This window comes from Salarias fasciatus, chromosome 4 (assembly GCF_902148845.1).
Source record: "Salarias fasciatus chromosome 4, fSalaFa1.1, whole genome shotgun sequence".
Classification (NCBI taxonomy): domain Eukaryota; kingdom Metazoa; phylum Chordata; class Actinopteri; order Blenniiformes; family Blenniidae; genus Salarias; species Salarias fasciatus.
In genome coordinates, this window is record NC_043748.1 from 4,644,072 (window position 1) to 4,657,543 (window position 13,472).

The 13,472-nt window shown below is 41.5% G+C and overlaps 1 protein-coding gene across 1 annotated transcript in view; it reads right to left on the reverse strand.

Moving 5' to 3' along the window:
- Positions 1 to 937: 937 nt before the first annotated feature.
- The window catches only part of hs3st4 (heparan sulfate (glucosamine) 3-O-sulfotransferase 4), a 79,901-nt gene continuing 67,366 nt past the window's right edge, over positions 938 to 13,472 (reverse strand). The window contains exon 2 of the mRNA XM_030088776.1: positions 938 to 2,470. Within this exon, the coding sequence (XP_029944636.1) occupies positions 1,816 to 2,470 (655 nt within the window). The 3' untranslated portion in view covers positions 938 to 1,815. The remainder of the gene's footprint in view (positions 2,471 to 13,472) is intronic.

Below are 13,472 nucleotides of genomic sequence, written 5' to 3' on the forward strand. Positions count from 1 at the left end.
AGGTAGCAGAAAGGGGGGGGAGGAGGGACGTAAAAAAAAAAAAAAAAAAAAAAAAAGTGCAGAGAGATTGTGGAGAAAACACCAAGGGATGGCTGCACAGAAAAGCCTCAAAGTGGAAGTTGTGACTCTGGGAAAGTGAGACTCAGAGGTAAGTGTTGAGGCTCGGTGCTACAAAGGGCAGTATAGTGCTTACTTTGATTGAATCAATTGCTCTGTGTAAGTAGCTGCTGGTGCCGGCCTCCCCAGGGTGACAGAGAGGTCTACAGAGAGTGAACCAATCCAGCCATCCATGGCAGGAGAACGGGGAGGATTAACAGAGCAATGCATCATAGCTGCAGCAGCCGGTGATGTGTAGCAGACTGTATTTATTGACTCATTGACTGTATTGATTGTCTCATTTGATGAAAAGTCCAGAGACAACAGACAGACACACACACAGCGAGTTATGCAAAACCCAAATAATAATAGAAAAAGAAAAGGATGATGGGTCATGTTGTTATTTCATTGCAATGAGTAAATGAGCATTTCACAGCAAAGACCCTGTAATTTTCGACACAAGCGGCTTCCCGATCGAGTGATCAAGTGTTTGCTCGTGAACCTCTGATTACAGCACATTTCCCTGGCAGACATCATCTCATTCAAGTTAAGCACATACAGTAATGGCTTGGTAATTTACCTGGGCACGTATGTAGCTTTGTGTGTTTTTTTTTTTTTTTTTTTTTTCCTTGACAGCAAATTTTCTCTGACATTGACATTGTTCCAGCGGCAGCAGTTTATTTAACACACCATTAATCTCTAACGACAGAAGACCCCGCCGCGGCAGATGTTTGGTAACAAACTTCTGCCGGGTCCTCTGGTGTTTCCCTTCAACCCCGTTGACTCGTGTAGCCGTGACGTGAGGAAGGGGTCAGGAGACCGAAGCGGGGCCGCGGGGGCTAACCGATATTCCGGGGAAAGCGGGGAATGATCTTTGTCAGCATGCAGGAGTGTTTGATGCGCGGGGAGAAGATGGGTTCATTTGTAAAATTATACTAAAACCACTGATACTGCACCACGCCGGAGTGCACGGTCATCAGTATGCTAATGCTCAACTGTGCAGTGAAACAATCCAATTATTGAATGATGGCCACTGTACATCAGCTCTCTTATTGAATATGTGTGCGATTAATGAGTGCAGAGCAACCAGAACAGTGACACAGAGTAAATTAACACTTTGGTAAACTTAAAAGGATTGTCTCGACTCCGAATACGGACAACTGAAAGGATGAACACATGTCAAAGGATTATAGTAGTATATGTCTATCACTTCTCTCTCTTCTGTCTCTTCTGAAGCAGCAGGACTGTGTTAAAAGAAAGAATACAGAGCACTTCATGGCCTTAGCCATTGAAATAGAATATCTTTTTGTACCGAATGCTGGTGAGTGGGCGTGAGGGCAACAAACTGCAGGAAAGTAAAGGGAGAAGAAACAGGCAGAGTCTAGCCTTGGGGCTCATGAGGTAAGGACACTTAACTCATCGCATGCATTGCCATAGTCAACATGATATTCTTCTTTTATGTCAGTTCTATGCTTTCAGAAACAAAAGGAATAAATCATCTCCTTTACACAAATATAAATATATTTTATGTTTAGTATGTACAATAATGATATGCCATCGTCAAGAAAAAGCATGTCAGTAAACTCTTGCTAATGGATACAGACACTGCAAAGACAGCCATGATTGATTGGCGTGCTTGAGCACTCTCTCTGAAGATGAAGCGAGACAACGGGAGTCTGTAGTGAAGAAAGGCTGGTGGTGTGGCTGAGCCGTGCCATGCTAGTCCTGAGAGCTGCGGGTTTCGCTGTCCTCCTCCAGCTCCCATTCAAAGTTCTGGCCAGTCATTTGGTAGAACATCATGTTAAAGGGCTTGTAGAACTTGTGCAGCCGCCGAATCACGTCCGGGTCAATTTTAGGGTGAGTTCTCCCTTTGGACTTGCCGAGGCACCTGGGGGTGCTGCTGTCCTCTGGCTTCTTCAGACAGGGAAATCCCTTAGTCTTATTGAAGTAAAAATGTTTGTCTGTGACAATCCTCTTCAGTCCCAAGAAGTCCTGCACTTTGGCCATCTCGCCCGCCGGGTCCACGATGAGCCTCTCCCCGCTGACAAAGTGCATTTGGGAGAGAGGGAAGTACTGCATCCAGCTCTCCAGGTGAAGAGCGTATATTCCTATGCGCAGCGCGCTCCACGAGGCGTCTATAAGCCCCAGCGTCCGGTTCTTGAAAGCGAGAACCTCAAAGGTGGGGATCTCCGGCTTCTTGGACAAAGTCTGTGTGTAGTCCGAAATGGCTCTGGTGACAGGATTACGCACCACTATAATAAGCTTGATGTCCCTGGCCATGGAGTGGATGCGCTTTGGGGCATGGTTAGTCACAAAGTAGCTGGGTGTCTTCTCCATGGTGATCTGCCCCTCCAGCGTCGAAGGCATCAGGTCTCTGGGAAAAGAAACAGCACAGGAAGGAAAAGGGGAAAAAAAAAAAAGAAAAGAGACAGCTTAGTACAGTATTATCCTCGCCACCTCTTGCGGTGCAAATGGAATACCCAAGGACACAGAGCAAGCAAATTCGGTACATTTATTAAGCAGTACATTATTTGAAATTACAAGTGAAAGTAACTGTTATTATCACTGGACATTATGTTGTGAGGAGAAACATACAGCTAATTACACCCATGGAGTAATGTGCAGGAGATAAAAGAAGGAAGATGAAACGGCAGGCAAGCAAGTATGCTCATTGCTTAATTGACTCCATCTGTGTTACTCCAGGAGCTGTTTTGGAACTTTAATAATGAGTTCACTGCATATCATTAATACCGGGGTGCCTGGGGTATTGTTTTGTCATACATTTATTATGCATGCCAGGCTCAGACTCTGCACAGGCGGTTTTATTTCCAATGCACATGCGCTTCTCCGGCAATGGGCGCAGGCAGCTCTTTTCTTTCCCTCTTTGTGCGATGGTTAAGGTTAGGGGCTGTTCATTGAAGGCAGCAGTGATTAATTATCGGAGTCAAGGTGATAATTTGTAGTACAGTTGAAATGTCCCCAACTTGAGAAATTTATCTGCGAGCCTTTCGCCACTTGCCGCAGATATTATGATCAGCTCGGCGTGTGAGGATAATTTGTACGAGAGGACAGTTGCAGAGGCAAGTCTATCACACAGATGCGAGTCTTGTTCCTGCAGTTTGTATTTTTGTATCAATAATAAAGCATGGCAATCGCCTCAAGCGAATCCTTATCAAATGTTTACACTGATGTTCATTCCAACCCGTACTGTTTTCTTTGTTTGTAGGCTGTGTGATTCAGTGCTAAATTGGTACATTAAATCCTCTGTGAGACATGCAGATTATTTAACTACTGACAAATACAGGCACAGGGGCTCTGCGATATCACGTAAAAGAAGAAGCAGAATCCAAGAACAGGCTGCTGTTTTGTTTTTTGTTTTTTCCCCCCCTCTCTTCCAGATTAAGCAATGTTTGTTTGGAAAGAAACGTATAAACAGCTGACCGAAATCCAAAATAGTTTCATCCGGAGACTCACAGAGTCAGTGGAGGAAATTGTCCGTAATTCTGGTATAAAAGCTATTTCCCTCCACCAGCAATAATTTTTTTCCATTACACTGCCCTGCGCCACAAACCTACAGTTGTTACGATATAGTCACATCAATCACTTGCATCTTGGACATATTCTAAATTAACTGTTCTCCAGCAAAGAATCCAATTTACTCTGCTAAACATAAGGGCTGTTATGCACGTATCGACCACCCTCACACACACATGCACCCATGGATGCCGGGGCTGAAAGTCTCACAAGTGGCCTGGTAATTGCATCTCAGTAACAGTATTGCCTTCCTGATGGGTAATTTCCCCCCGGATTATGTTTGTCTCTTGACAGTATAGACCTGTGGTTACTTCTGAGTCTGTAATGGGATATTAAACATATCTACAGATAGCACGCCGACTAGAAAGAGTATTAGTTTTCATTATTTTCCATCACTTTGCTCACTTCCTCCTTTTACTCTAATGAATGGCTGAAATTTGGTGTAACCTTTCAAGGACTTCAAGGCTTCGTCTGCAGTTTTACTCTGAGGTACAGTAGGTGGTCTGGGGGGTGCGTGCAGCATCAGTGTGAAAATGCTCCAATACACCACAGTGAATCACCTTGAAACAACCAATATCCTACTGTATGGACATTAGCTGCAGTGTCTCAACAGCGGTCTTTGGGGCATATCCAATTGGCAGGGCTGATGTACAGCGTTCAAGGTTACTTCTGTTCAAGCGCATGCATATACCAGGCTATTTTCCTAATCGGGTTCAACGGTAATCATACATTTAATTACAAAACAATGGGAACGGCACAAGCCAAGCACTTTGTTATTGCGCTTCTGATTGGGAATCAGTCATGGATCATGTAGATCTCAAACGTCAGTGGGACAGCGAGGCGGGACGGAAATGAAAATGCTGATAAACAAGCTAATTCCTCTGTGCATGGCAAATGACTCCTCTGGCCTTGCAGTCTAGTGGAACTGAAGTAAACAAGAGCAAACAGTTAACTCTCGCTTTTTTTTCTTTTTTTTTTTCCCCTTCACATCAGCTGCTCAGCTCAACACAGGTCATTCAGGTGGGTAGCTAAATAAAATCCATAGCGCTAAGGAGGCCCTGCTCACCATCTGCTGTTTACCGCCTCAGACCCAGAACATACCGCAGAACATTTATTTTTCTGCATTTCAACACATGTCCAAAGCTTTATTTACATAGCAAACACAAGTGTGAAAACACAGCAAAGGTGCCTCATAGTTGGAGCAACTTTTAATTATCTCCAACACATACAGCTTTCCACAGTATGTCATCTATTTATTCCTCCATCCATCTTCTATGTGTGCTATCACAGGGGGTCTGGACCCGATCCCAGGCAGGAAGGAGACGCCCTGTTCAGTCAATCACAAGGTAACATTCACAGAGAGAGGCAGACCGTCATTCTCACACATCCTCAGGATAAACACTATGTTCGATAACATTAAATGTGTTTATTAATATGTCGGTGAAACAATAATGAAGATATCCATCTTCTATAACATTTATACCACGCGTGTAATCTAGAATAACAAATCTACTTAATGCACAACGACGGTGGGAATGGGAAAGGAAGTCAAAGTAAAAAAAAAAAACAAACAACAAAAACATTAAGCTCATATGGGAATAACATGCAAACTCCTCATAAAAAGGATCTGAAGCCTCAGTTCGAACAAGGGAACTTTTTTGCCTGAATTCTGAATACTTTTTTCATGTAATGTGCCTGACTAAATGGTAGAAAACACTGATTTTGATATATTTGCATGAGCTTCAAATAGTTACCGAGCAATATACAATACAGTCATCTAACAATGTGTATAGAGGTCACCATCATCCGCATATTTGATGATTGGATTAACAATTGATTTTCGTTTGATTTAGCCTTTAAGAATCCCTAAGCAAGGTTTTTATTACTTAATACAACTTTTATCTATGAGCTGATTCGTTGCCTGATCTTCCGGTAGCGTCCTTTTAGCTGAATCAAAATCCTGACCGTACAGTCATCATGACCATGATCATGCCGCAAAAAATGACCATGAATTTGTTGCTAGAGCTCGCCTGTTTTAAAAATAATAATAAGAAGTCCATTTTCTTTGTCAAATTTTTCTAAAATTCAGTTGAGGTTTGTTTCAAATTTTCCATAAAGTTGTCTTGCATGATTTATGATAAGTTGAAAAATGCCATGCGAAATTATAATTCCACCACATGAGGATGAATGCCAGCACATGCAAAATCTGAAAGTATTTACTTGGAAAACATAAAATTCTAATCTCTCCATCAGCTACGGATAATATATATTGTAACCGCATTCTTTTGAACGCAGCTCAGACCAATAAATAACAACAGAGAAAATCAAGGTTTAAAATTGCATTTACTCCAGCTGCATTAAGGTTGTGTTCTCTAACTTAGGAGGGAAATCCATTTCACACCCACTCCACATGAAATTCTCCTCTGGAGGATGCCCAGTCGTCTCTGAAGGTTGATTCATCATTCCGAACGTGTGGTAAACCAAATCGCATCAAATTTTTCTGTTTGTTAAGGCAGAAACTAATCTTCGCAGATAATCACAACTCTTCATGCCTAAACGCCCACCGCAGAAGCGCTGTGGAACATGCCCAAGCATTTAACTCAATGTTTCATTATGTTCTGTCAAACTGCTGCATGGGGGAATATTTTCAGGCATGATGAGGTGAGGGATCACGCTAATTTACATTCCCAGATACTAATAGGTCCGGTTCATTTTTTTTTTTTTTCTTCCCCCTTTTGAAGAGGAAGAGTTTCTCCAGAGAAGCTCGGTTGTTTCTAATAAACTCTGGCAGAGGAATAAAAGCTCCCTCCGTTTCTCATTTGGATTGATCACATCTCAGCTGCAGATGATCAATCCGCTGGGCTTCCTCCACGTCACGTCAAATACAATCAATTATTCTAAAGGAGTTCACTTATAATAAGCTCCCGAGCCCTCGGAGAGCAGGGTTTAGACTACAGCCTGCTCCAGTGGTGCAGGCAGATCACTCTGATCCTGTAAATAATTAAGAACAACAACATTTTAATATTCACAGAAAAACACACGAAGAAGCCACCTCTTCCTGAAAAATGCACTGTAAGTGAACTGGTGCCAGCAAACAATGAAATGGCAAGTAAATGGAAATCGTGTTAAGATTTTCCTTTTGAGTGCTACTGCAAATATCAATGGAGGGTGTGAGCGGCTATTCATCATCAACAGCCAGTCAGGACATTTGAAGTGAGAGATACTGTGGTCAGTTTGCAATGAATAATCCAATTATTTCACCCTGAGTGACATGTTTTTGATTGCTGCCGCGCCGAGAACAAAGACATGGCTTTGCTGCAAAGTGGGAAAAAAAAAATACAACAAAAACAAAACAAACAAGCAAAAAAAAAAAAAACAAAACACAATGGTCAAATGAGTCATTCTTCACTCCGCTCTCAACAAGTGGAAAAGCATACATGTTTGGCATGCATTTAAAAAAAAAAAAAAAACAAGCCCACGGGCCGGTGCAAGAGGTCCTGGTGGGTCTGTTGTGGAGTGGGAGGCATTGTTTTGTCACGGTTAAGGTGCAACTTTTAGGAGGAAAACAAATCCAGAGTACGCTGCCATTCTGAGCAATCAGATCGGGCTCCAGTAATGGCAGAGATTTGGCGTTGTGTTTGTTTTTCCTGACCTCGGCAGCCATGCGCAGCGGAAGTTTCTCCACGGTGGCTTCGCCTCCGAGCTGCTGACTCCGTTCAGTTATGTAATATCGATATAAATGCATAAATATGAATATAAATAAAACCTCATTGCCTGTTGCAAATTAACCTAATTGGTTCCAAATGTTCTCCCAGCTGTTTTCTAATACCTCTTTTTTTGTCACCCTGTCCCGATAAACTTATCTTTTTTTTTTTTTTCATTAAATGTTTCACATCCTTCTCCCGATACGTCTATGTTCATTTGTAACAGATACATTTATCAGAAGCATTAAAGTGTAGTGGTTAGTGCTCCATGATAGTTTCTGGACGTCCCCCCCATCAGAATATCAACAGACGTCAAAACGAACAGAACTGTCTGGTGCCCAGGGAAGAAAAAACAAGAAAACAAGGAGAAACGAGAGAAAGACGGCGGTAATGTTACAAGATACTATTTATTTGTTGCAGAACGTTACAGTAACCTGGCTTAAGCTACATGGCTGCTAATCACAAATCAATAAATAGCGCACTGGCTAACTGTTTTAATGCCAGTCAATACTGTGGGGGGGCTTGTTGTTATGGAAAATAATGTAGATCATGTAGATAACTACTGGTACTCCCACATTACATTCCTCAGGGAAGTTTATATTAGATCGCTTCAGCAGGTGTTTGCATTTTCTTTAGTCCTTTTTTTTTTTTTTTTTTTTTACGTTTTTTATTGCCATCTGGTTAGCTAACGTTGGCCCTGCTGGTATTAGTCACTTTTCCACCCATATCTTATAGTTGTGAGCCGAGTTGTTAGGTGCACATCATTAATGTTAATTAATCAGTATCGCATAAAAGGGAATGCTGCTGTGGATATCAGCACTGCTGGAATTCAGTCAGATTTGTATTATAACATCAGAACTGCAGTGCGCTGCTTTACATTGTGCTATTCAGCATTCCACTGCAATGACAATAAACTGATCATCTAATATACAAGTCAGAAACAAGTGCATTGTATATTATACATGCACTCTATAGTGAACATCATATATGTAGCCATTTGTTTTTGTTTTAATTTTATTCTTGGAATCATGTGTTATTACTCAGTGCTGTCACACACTCTTCAGATGTGCTGTTGAATTTTCTATATCCCCCCCCTGGACCACCTACCACGTCTGCTGCCGCTGCCTCCCCCTCAGCAACACAATCCACCAGCGATGCAGCTGATATTGTATTTCATTTCATTTTTGCGTTTATTTTTCTATAATTTATTATCTTGTTGGCTATGCTGATTGGGAATTGTCATTCTTTAAATGAAAAAAATGTCAAAAGCACAACTCACAGCTGATCTACAAAGACACAACACAGAATTTTACATTGATTAAAAAGACTCGTCGTAATCTGGAAATTATTTTACGTTTTTCAAGATTTCTACATCTGTGTGGAAATCTGAAGGTTTCTTCCCCTCGCGCTCATTCGTTTCCCCCACGCGTCATAGTTAATCCACTTTTTGAAAGGGTTGAATCATTTATCGAGTATCTCTTTCTTTTGTTATCTGCTAGTGTAAGAGGCCTTTCAAACAAAACGTGAAGGGAAAAAAAAAAAATGCATCACTTTTTCTTTTTTCTTTTTTTTCGTTAAAAGCATGAAAAAGAGAGGATGTGGTTGAATGTGTTTAATATTTAATCTGCATGTCGAAACTTTTGAGTGGTGGTGTAGCAGGGGTAGAACGCTCTTTATTGCTGCCATGATTACTACGGCGGACCAGGACCGCCATGGAAATACGTTATTAAAGGTTGTTTTGTGTTCCGTCCTGCCTCTCTCCTCACTTCCAAAACTCTGTTTTCTGCATCTGCGTCTGCTCCTGAGCACATCCTTATTCAATTCCTCCTCCGTACACAGACTTTTATTGCAATTTGTGGTGCGCTGATTAACTCCGGTGCGTCATTCTAAAATATTTAGCTTCCCATTTATCATCTCAAGCCGCTTTACTCGAGACTGGCTGCACTGCAAAACAGCTGGTTGAACTCGTACAGGCATAAGGACGACACACACACAAACTACAAGTGAACCTTGTTTTTTTTTTTTCCTCACTGTGAGGAAAAAAGTGCTACTCACTACACTGAGTCACTCTGTACGAAGACATATTTGGAATATCGTTTACACAAAGTGAGTGATTACAACACCCACTATTTGCAGGCCTTGAAAACCTCCTTAGTCAGCTTCTAACTATGAGTAACTGGGTCCCACATTTTTTCCCTGCCAAGAGCTGCATTTTTGGTTAATTCACATTGGAGATTTCTGCTCGCTGGTTTGAAGTGGGTGAGTTGGACAATGTGATGTTGCAGATCAGGAGATATATGAATCAGACTCCGGGGACAGTGAGTGGGCTTGTAATTAAATCAGATTATCAGGTTTTTTTGTTTTTTTTTCCTTTGAATCTTTTAGAAGGATTTCAGATTTGAGATATTTTAAACATTTTAATGCATTCGAGGTCCAACGCAGTGATTTTAATTGGCGTGAATGCTGGCTCAAATCATCCCAGGCCATTTTTGAAGTGAGAATGAGAAATGTTCATTGCGTTTTGGGTTGTTGTGGGTTTACACAACAACGGTGTTCGAAGCCAATGAAAAGGCGACTTTATGAGAACAGCTCGACATGAAAACTACATCATTCTCAGTTTCTGTGTAAACAGACGCCATTTTCAAAATGCGAAACTTTTCTAAAACAAAAACGATGCATTTTCACGCCGAGCTGCTCTGGGTTTAAACTGCAGGTGGACAGTCAGCTGAGCAACACTCCACGCATTTCTATAGTCTTGTCCCTAAGTCTCGTTCTCTCACAGCGAAAGACACTGAAACCGTGCAACTAATTAAAACACCACACAGCGTCCCCTCTCTAAATAAAGCCATTATGCTGGTACTTCTGCAGTCCTGCAGGCTTCAGCAGAATAGTTGAGGACAGAAGTGACAGCTGGTCCTGATCAAAACCTGATTCCCCACTCACTTCCCGACATCCCCCAAAGACCGTCCCACTTCCAAGAGTGGGCGAGCCAGGTACCCCCCACCACCACCACCGCCACACACACACACACACACACACACACACACACATCACCAGACTGCAGTGCTGAGATCTGACGCTGTGTTCAGATGCCCTTTGGACATAAAACATCACGGGATAAAGTGTGGCACTGAGGAGGATGTTTGGAATGCTGCACCACCCTGCATCATTAGTACATAACAGTGAGAAAATTTGTCTATTTTTATCCGTATTAAAGTCCGGAGAGGGAATGGAGGCAATCTTATCTGAAATCAAAGACCGAGGATATTGCTTTCTCCTCCCCAACTTTAGTCATTGCTACACTTGCTATGAAAAAAAAAAAACTGATTTCTCTTCATAAATCCAGAAATAAGCATACAGTACAGACCCCAAACCTGAAATAATATCCTTACATAATAGCTCATCTGTGCTCTAATAAAACAACAGCAGTTGTTGCCACTCATCTGAAAGATGATTGCCTTCTTTTATTGTTCTTTACTTGTTTGTTTATTTGCCTTTGGATGAGCTGATGAGAGCACTTCAGGCTACACTCATTCAATTTGATCACAATTGCCCTCAATATTCCGTTATTGATGTTGGCACTTGGAAAAAAAGAGGGAGAGAGAGAGAGAGAGGGAGAAGAGAGTCATTGTGATGTTCTGGTCGTATAACAGGTGGAAAAATAAGCACTCGTCACTTACAGGAGACAACAACCACCTGAAACACAATGACTACATGTTGTTTAATGTCTTATGATAAAAGCTTTAATTTAATTAAAAAAACAAAACAAAAATTGAGCTGATTCATTTATCCATTTTCCTGCTTCATTCCTTTAAACTCTTATCAAAACCCGCATCGCTCCAAAAGCGGCGCACAACGGCCGGCTCTAATTGAAAGTCACACCTGAATACGTCAGAGTCAAAGGCTAAAATTTACATCCTGGAAATGTTGCAGATTCGGCCCAGTTGAGCAGAACCAATTAATATGACAGTTTGAACATGATAGATTTCCTTTCCTGCGAGAAAACGGCCGACGCTTCATGATCCAGTCATTTTAAGTTGACCATGGGAAGAAACTCTGCAGCTGTTTTTTTTTTTTTTTTGGTTCTTTTTCTCTGCAGCCTGTGAAACACGGCTTCACATCTGCATGCGGACTTCTGTTAACCGGGGTTTGATGTTGATAACGGAGCTATGTGTAACTTTTGCAGATGCGATGCCGCATATTTAATTTCCAGCTACACACATCGAATCCAACCCGTCGTGACACAGCGTCTCACAACATGACACGACTGAGGGGCATCAATTACTGTGTGGATAAACAAGTGGCTTACAGGAGAAACGAACGGCTGCCTTTCATCATGGCAATGCCATATGGCTGAAAGCATTAACAGGAACAAATGGAATAAAATGGATCATTAAAGTCGCCAAATTAAACTGCGTTTCTGTCTGATTTATTTTTCTTGCAAAAAGCCGGGGAAAATTATTTTCTCTTTAATTCTTGTAATAATGCGTACGTCCTTGGCAAACTCGTTTTTGCATGAAATACGATCAGCAGCGCATCTCTATTTTTGTCATGTTGGTGCACTATTAAAAACCTGAAGGACAGATTTCATATCAGAGAGGGACACTTACGCAGAACTATCGGTTAAACAGCAGAACATTTCCAGGAAATTACCCATCGCAGTCGCTATTTTACCTCCAAATTCATTATGAAGCCGCAGGTCAGTCTGACTCCACAAACTCTTTTCTTTCTCCGCGCAGGGCACCAGTGCACGGAGCAGGTAATACAGACAGAACTGTGGCACATCTCTCCTTTTTAGATAAGTTTAAGGTAACTTAGTAAATGTCAAGATGAATGTCAGGGAAAATCTACAGCTGCAAAACCTGTTACTTTTGCAATATTTTCATACTATTCAAAGTAGTTTTTTTCATAAAAACCCAAAGAAAATGTCACTGTCTGGGTTCGGCAAGAGCTCCATATATTTATAAACCTTCACAGTTTATTTCAAAAAGAAAAAAAAAAGTTTGATTTTGGTTTAAGTTGACTTTGCTGCATATAATTTCCATTTGTGCAAGATCGCAGTTATCAATCCATACATTCATCATCTCAACCAGCTCATAGAAAACGCTCCAAACTTTCAAAGTGTGAAACATGCGACTCCTAACATGACTCGGCCACGTCATCGTAAATCAATACGAGCCACTTACAAATATTACCAAGCCTTCAGCAATCAACCTAATGAGAGAAATTAGCGGCCCAACCACAATCCCAGCGGCACTTCACCTTTTTTTATTTAATCAACTGTGATTGTTTGAAGCATTAAATCACCAACTAGCATCGTTTGAAGCACAATAGCCATTATTGCCTGCAAGATATAAGCCAGATTTGAAAAGCAAACCGTATATGATTATATACATTTTCTTTGTCCCATCTGTGCGCAGACATATATATTTTCCTGACTAACAGCTTCAACAGAAATACAGGAAACTGGCACATTGTGATTTACTTGGCGTGACACTTGGGGAGGTGAGAGTTGAGAATGCTGACAGAGATCTGTAATTATTATTATCCCGGTTTCTCAGGGTCTCTGTGTGGACCGGGCTGTACTGGGGGTCCGTCATGTGGATTCCTAAGTGGTCCGCAGAATTCAACTGGTATAACTCGGCTTCTTTGATCATTCAGCAAATGAGGATGAGGTCAGGTCTGGATGATGTACATCACTTTGTCAAGTGTAAAAAATAATTTTGTAATGTGTGTGTGCGTGTGTGTGTGCATGTGTGTGTGTGTTACCTCTTTGTTATGCATCCATTAAGTCATTAGGATCATTAACACTACAGGCTTTTATCCACAGCGTCTCTTCCTGTTCTTTTCCGTTTAATATCTTACTTCCTAAATGGACTCGTTGAGGTGATTTAATGAAGAACTGTAGTGGACTAATAACTGAATAAAAATGTCATTGAATCATAATTCTTTGGCATGTCCGCCGCTGTCGTGGAAGTGCCTCTGATGCCTTGTGACTCGCGTTTGACCCTTCTGCAGTAATGGCCAAACGAGCCGCAGCACGCCGTCGTGGAGGGGCATTAAAATGTGTCCCGATGCCGTTATTTAGCTTGTGGTCCCACTTGACAGGCTTTAAAAATAAATTCTTAAAAGCAAAAC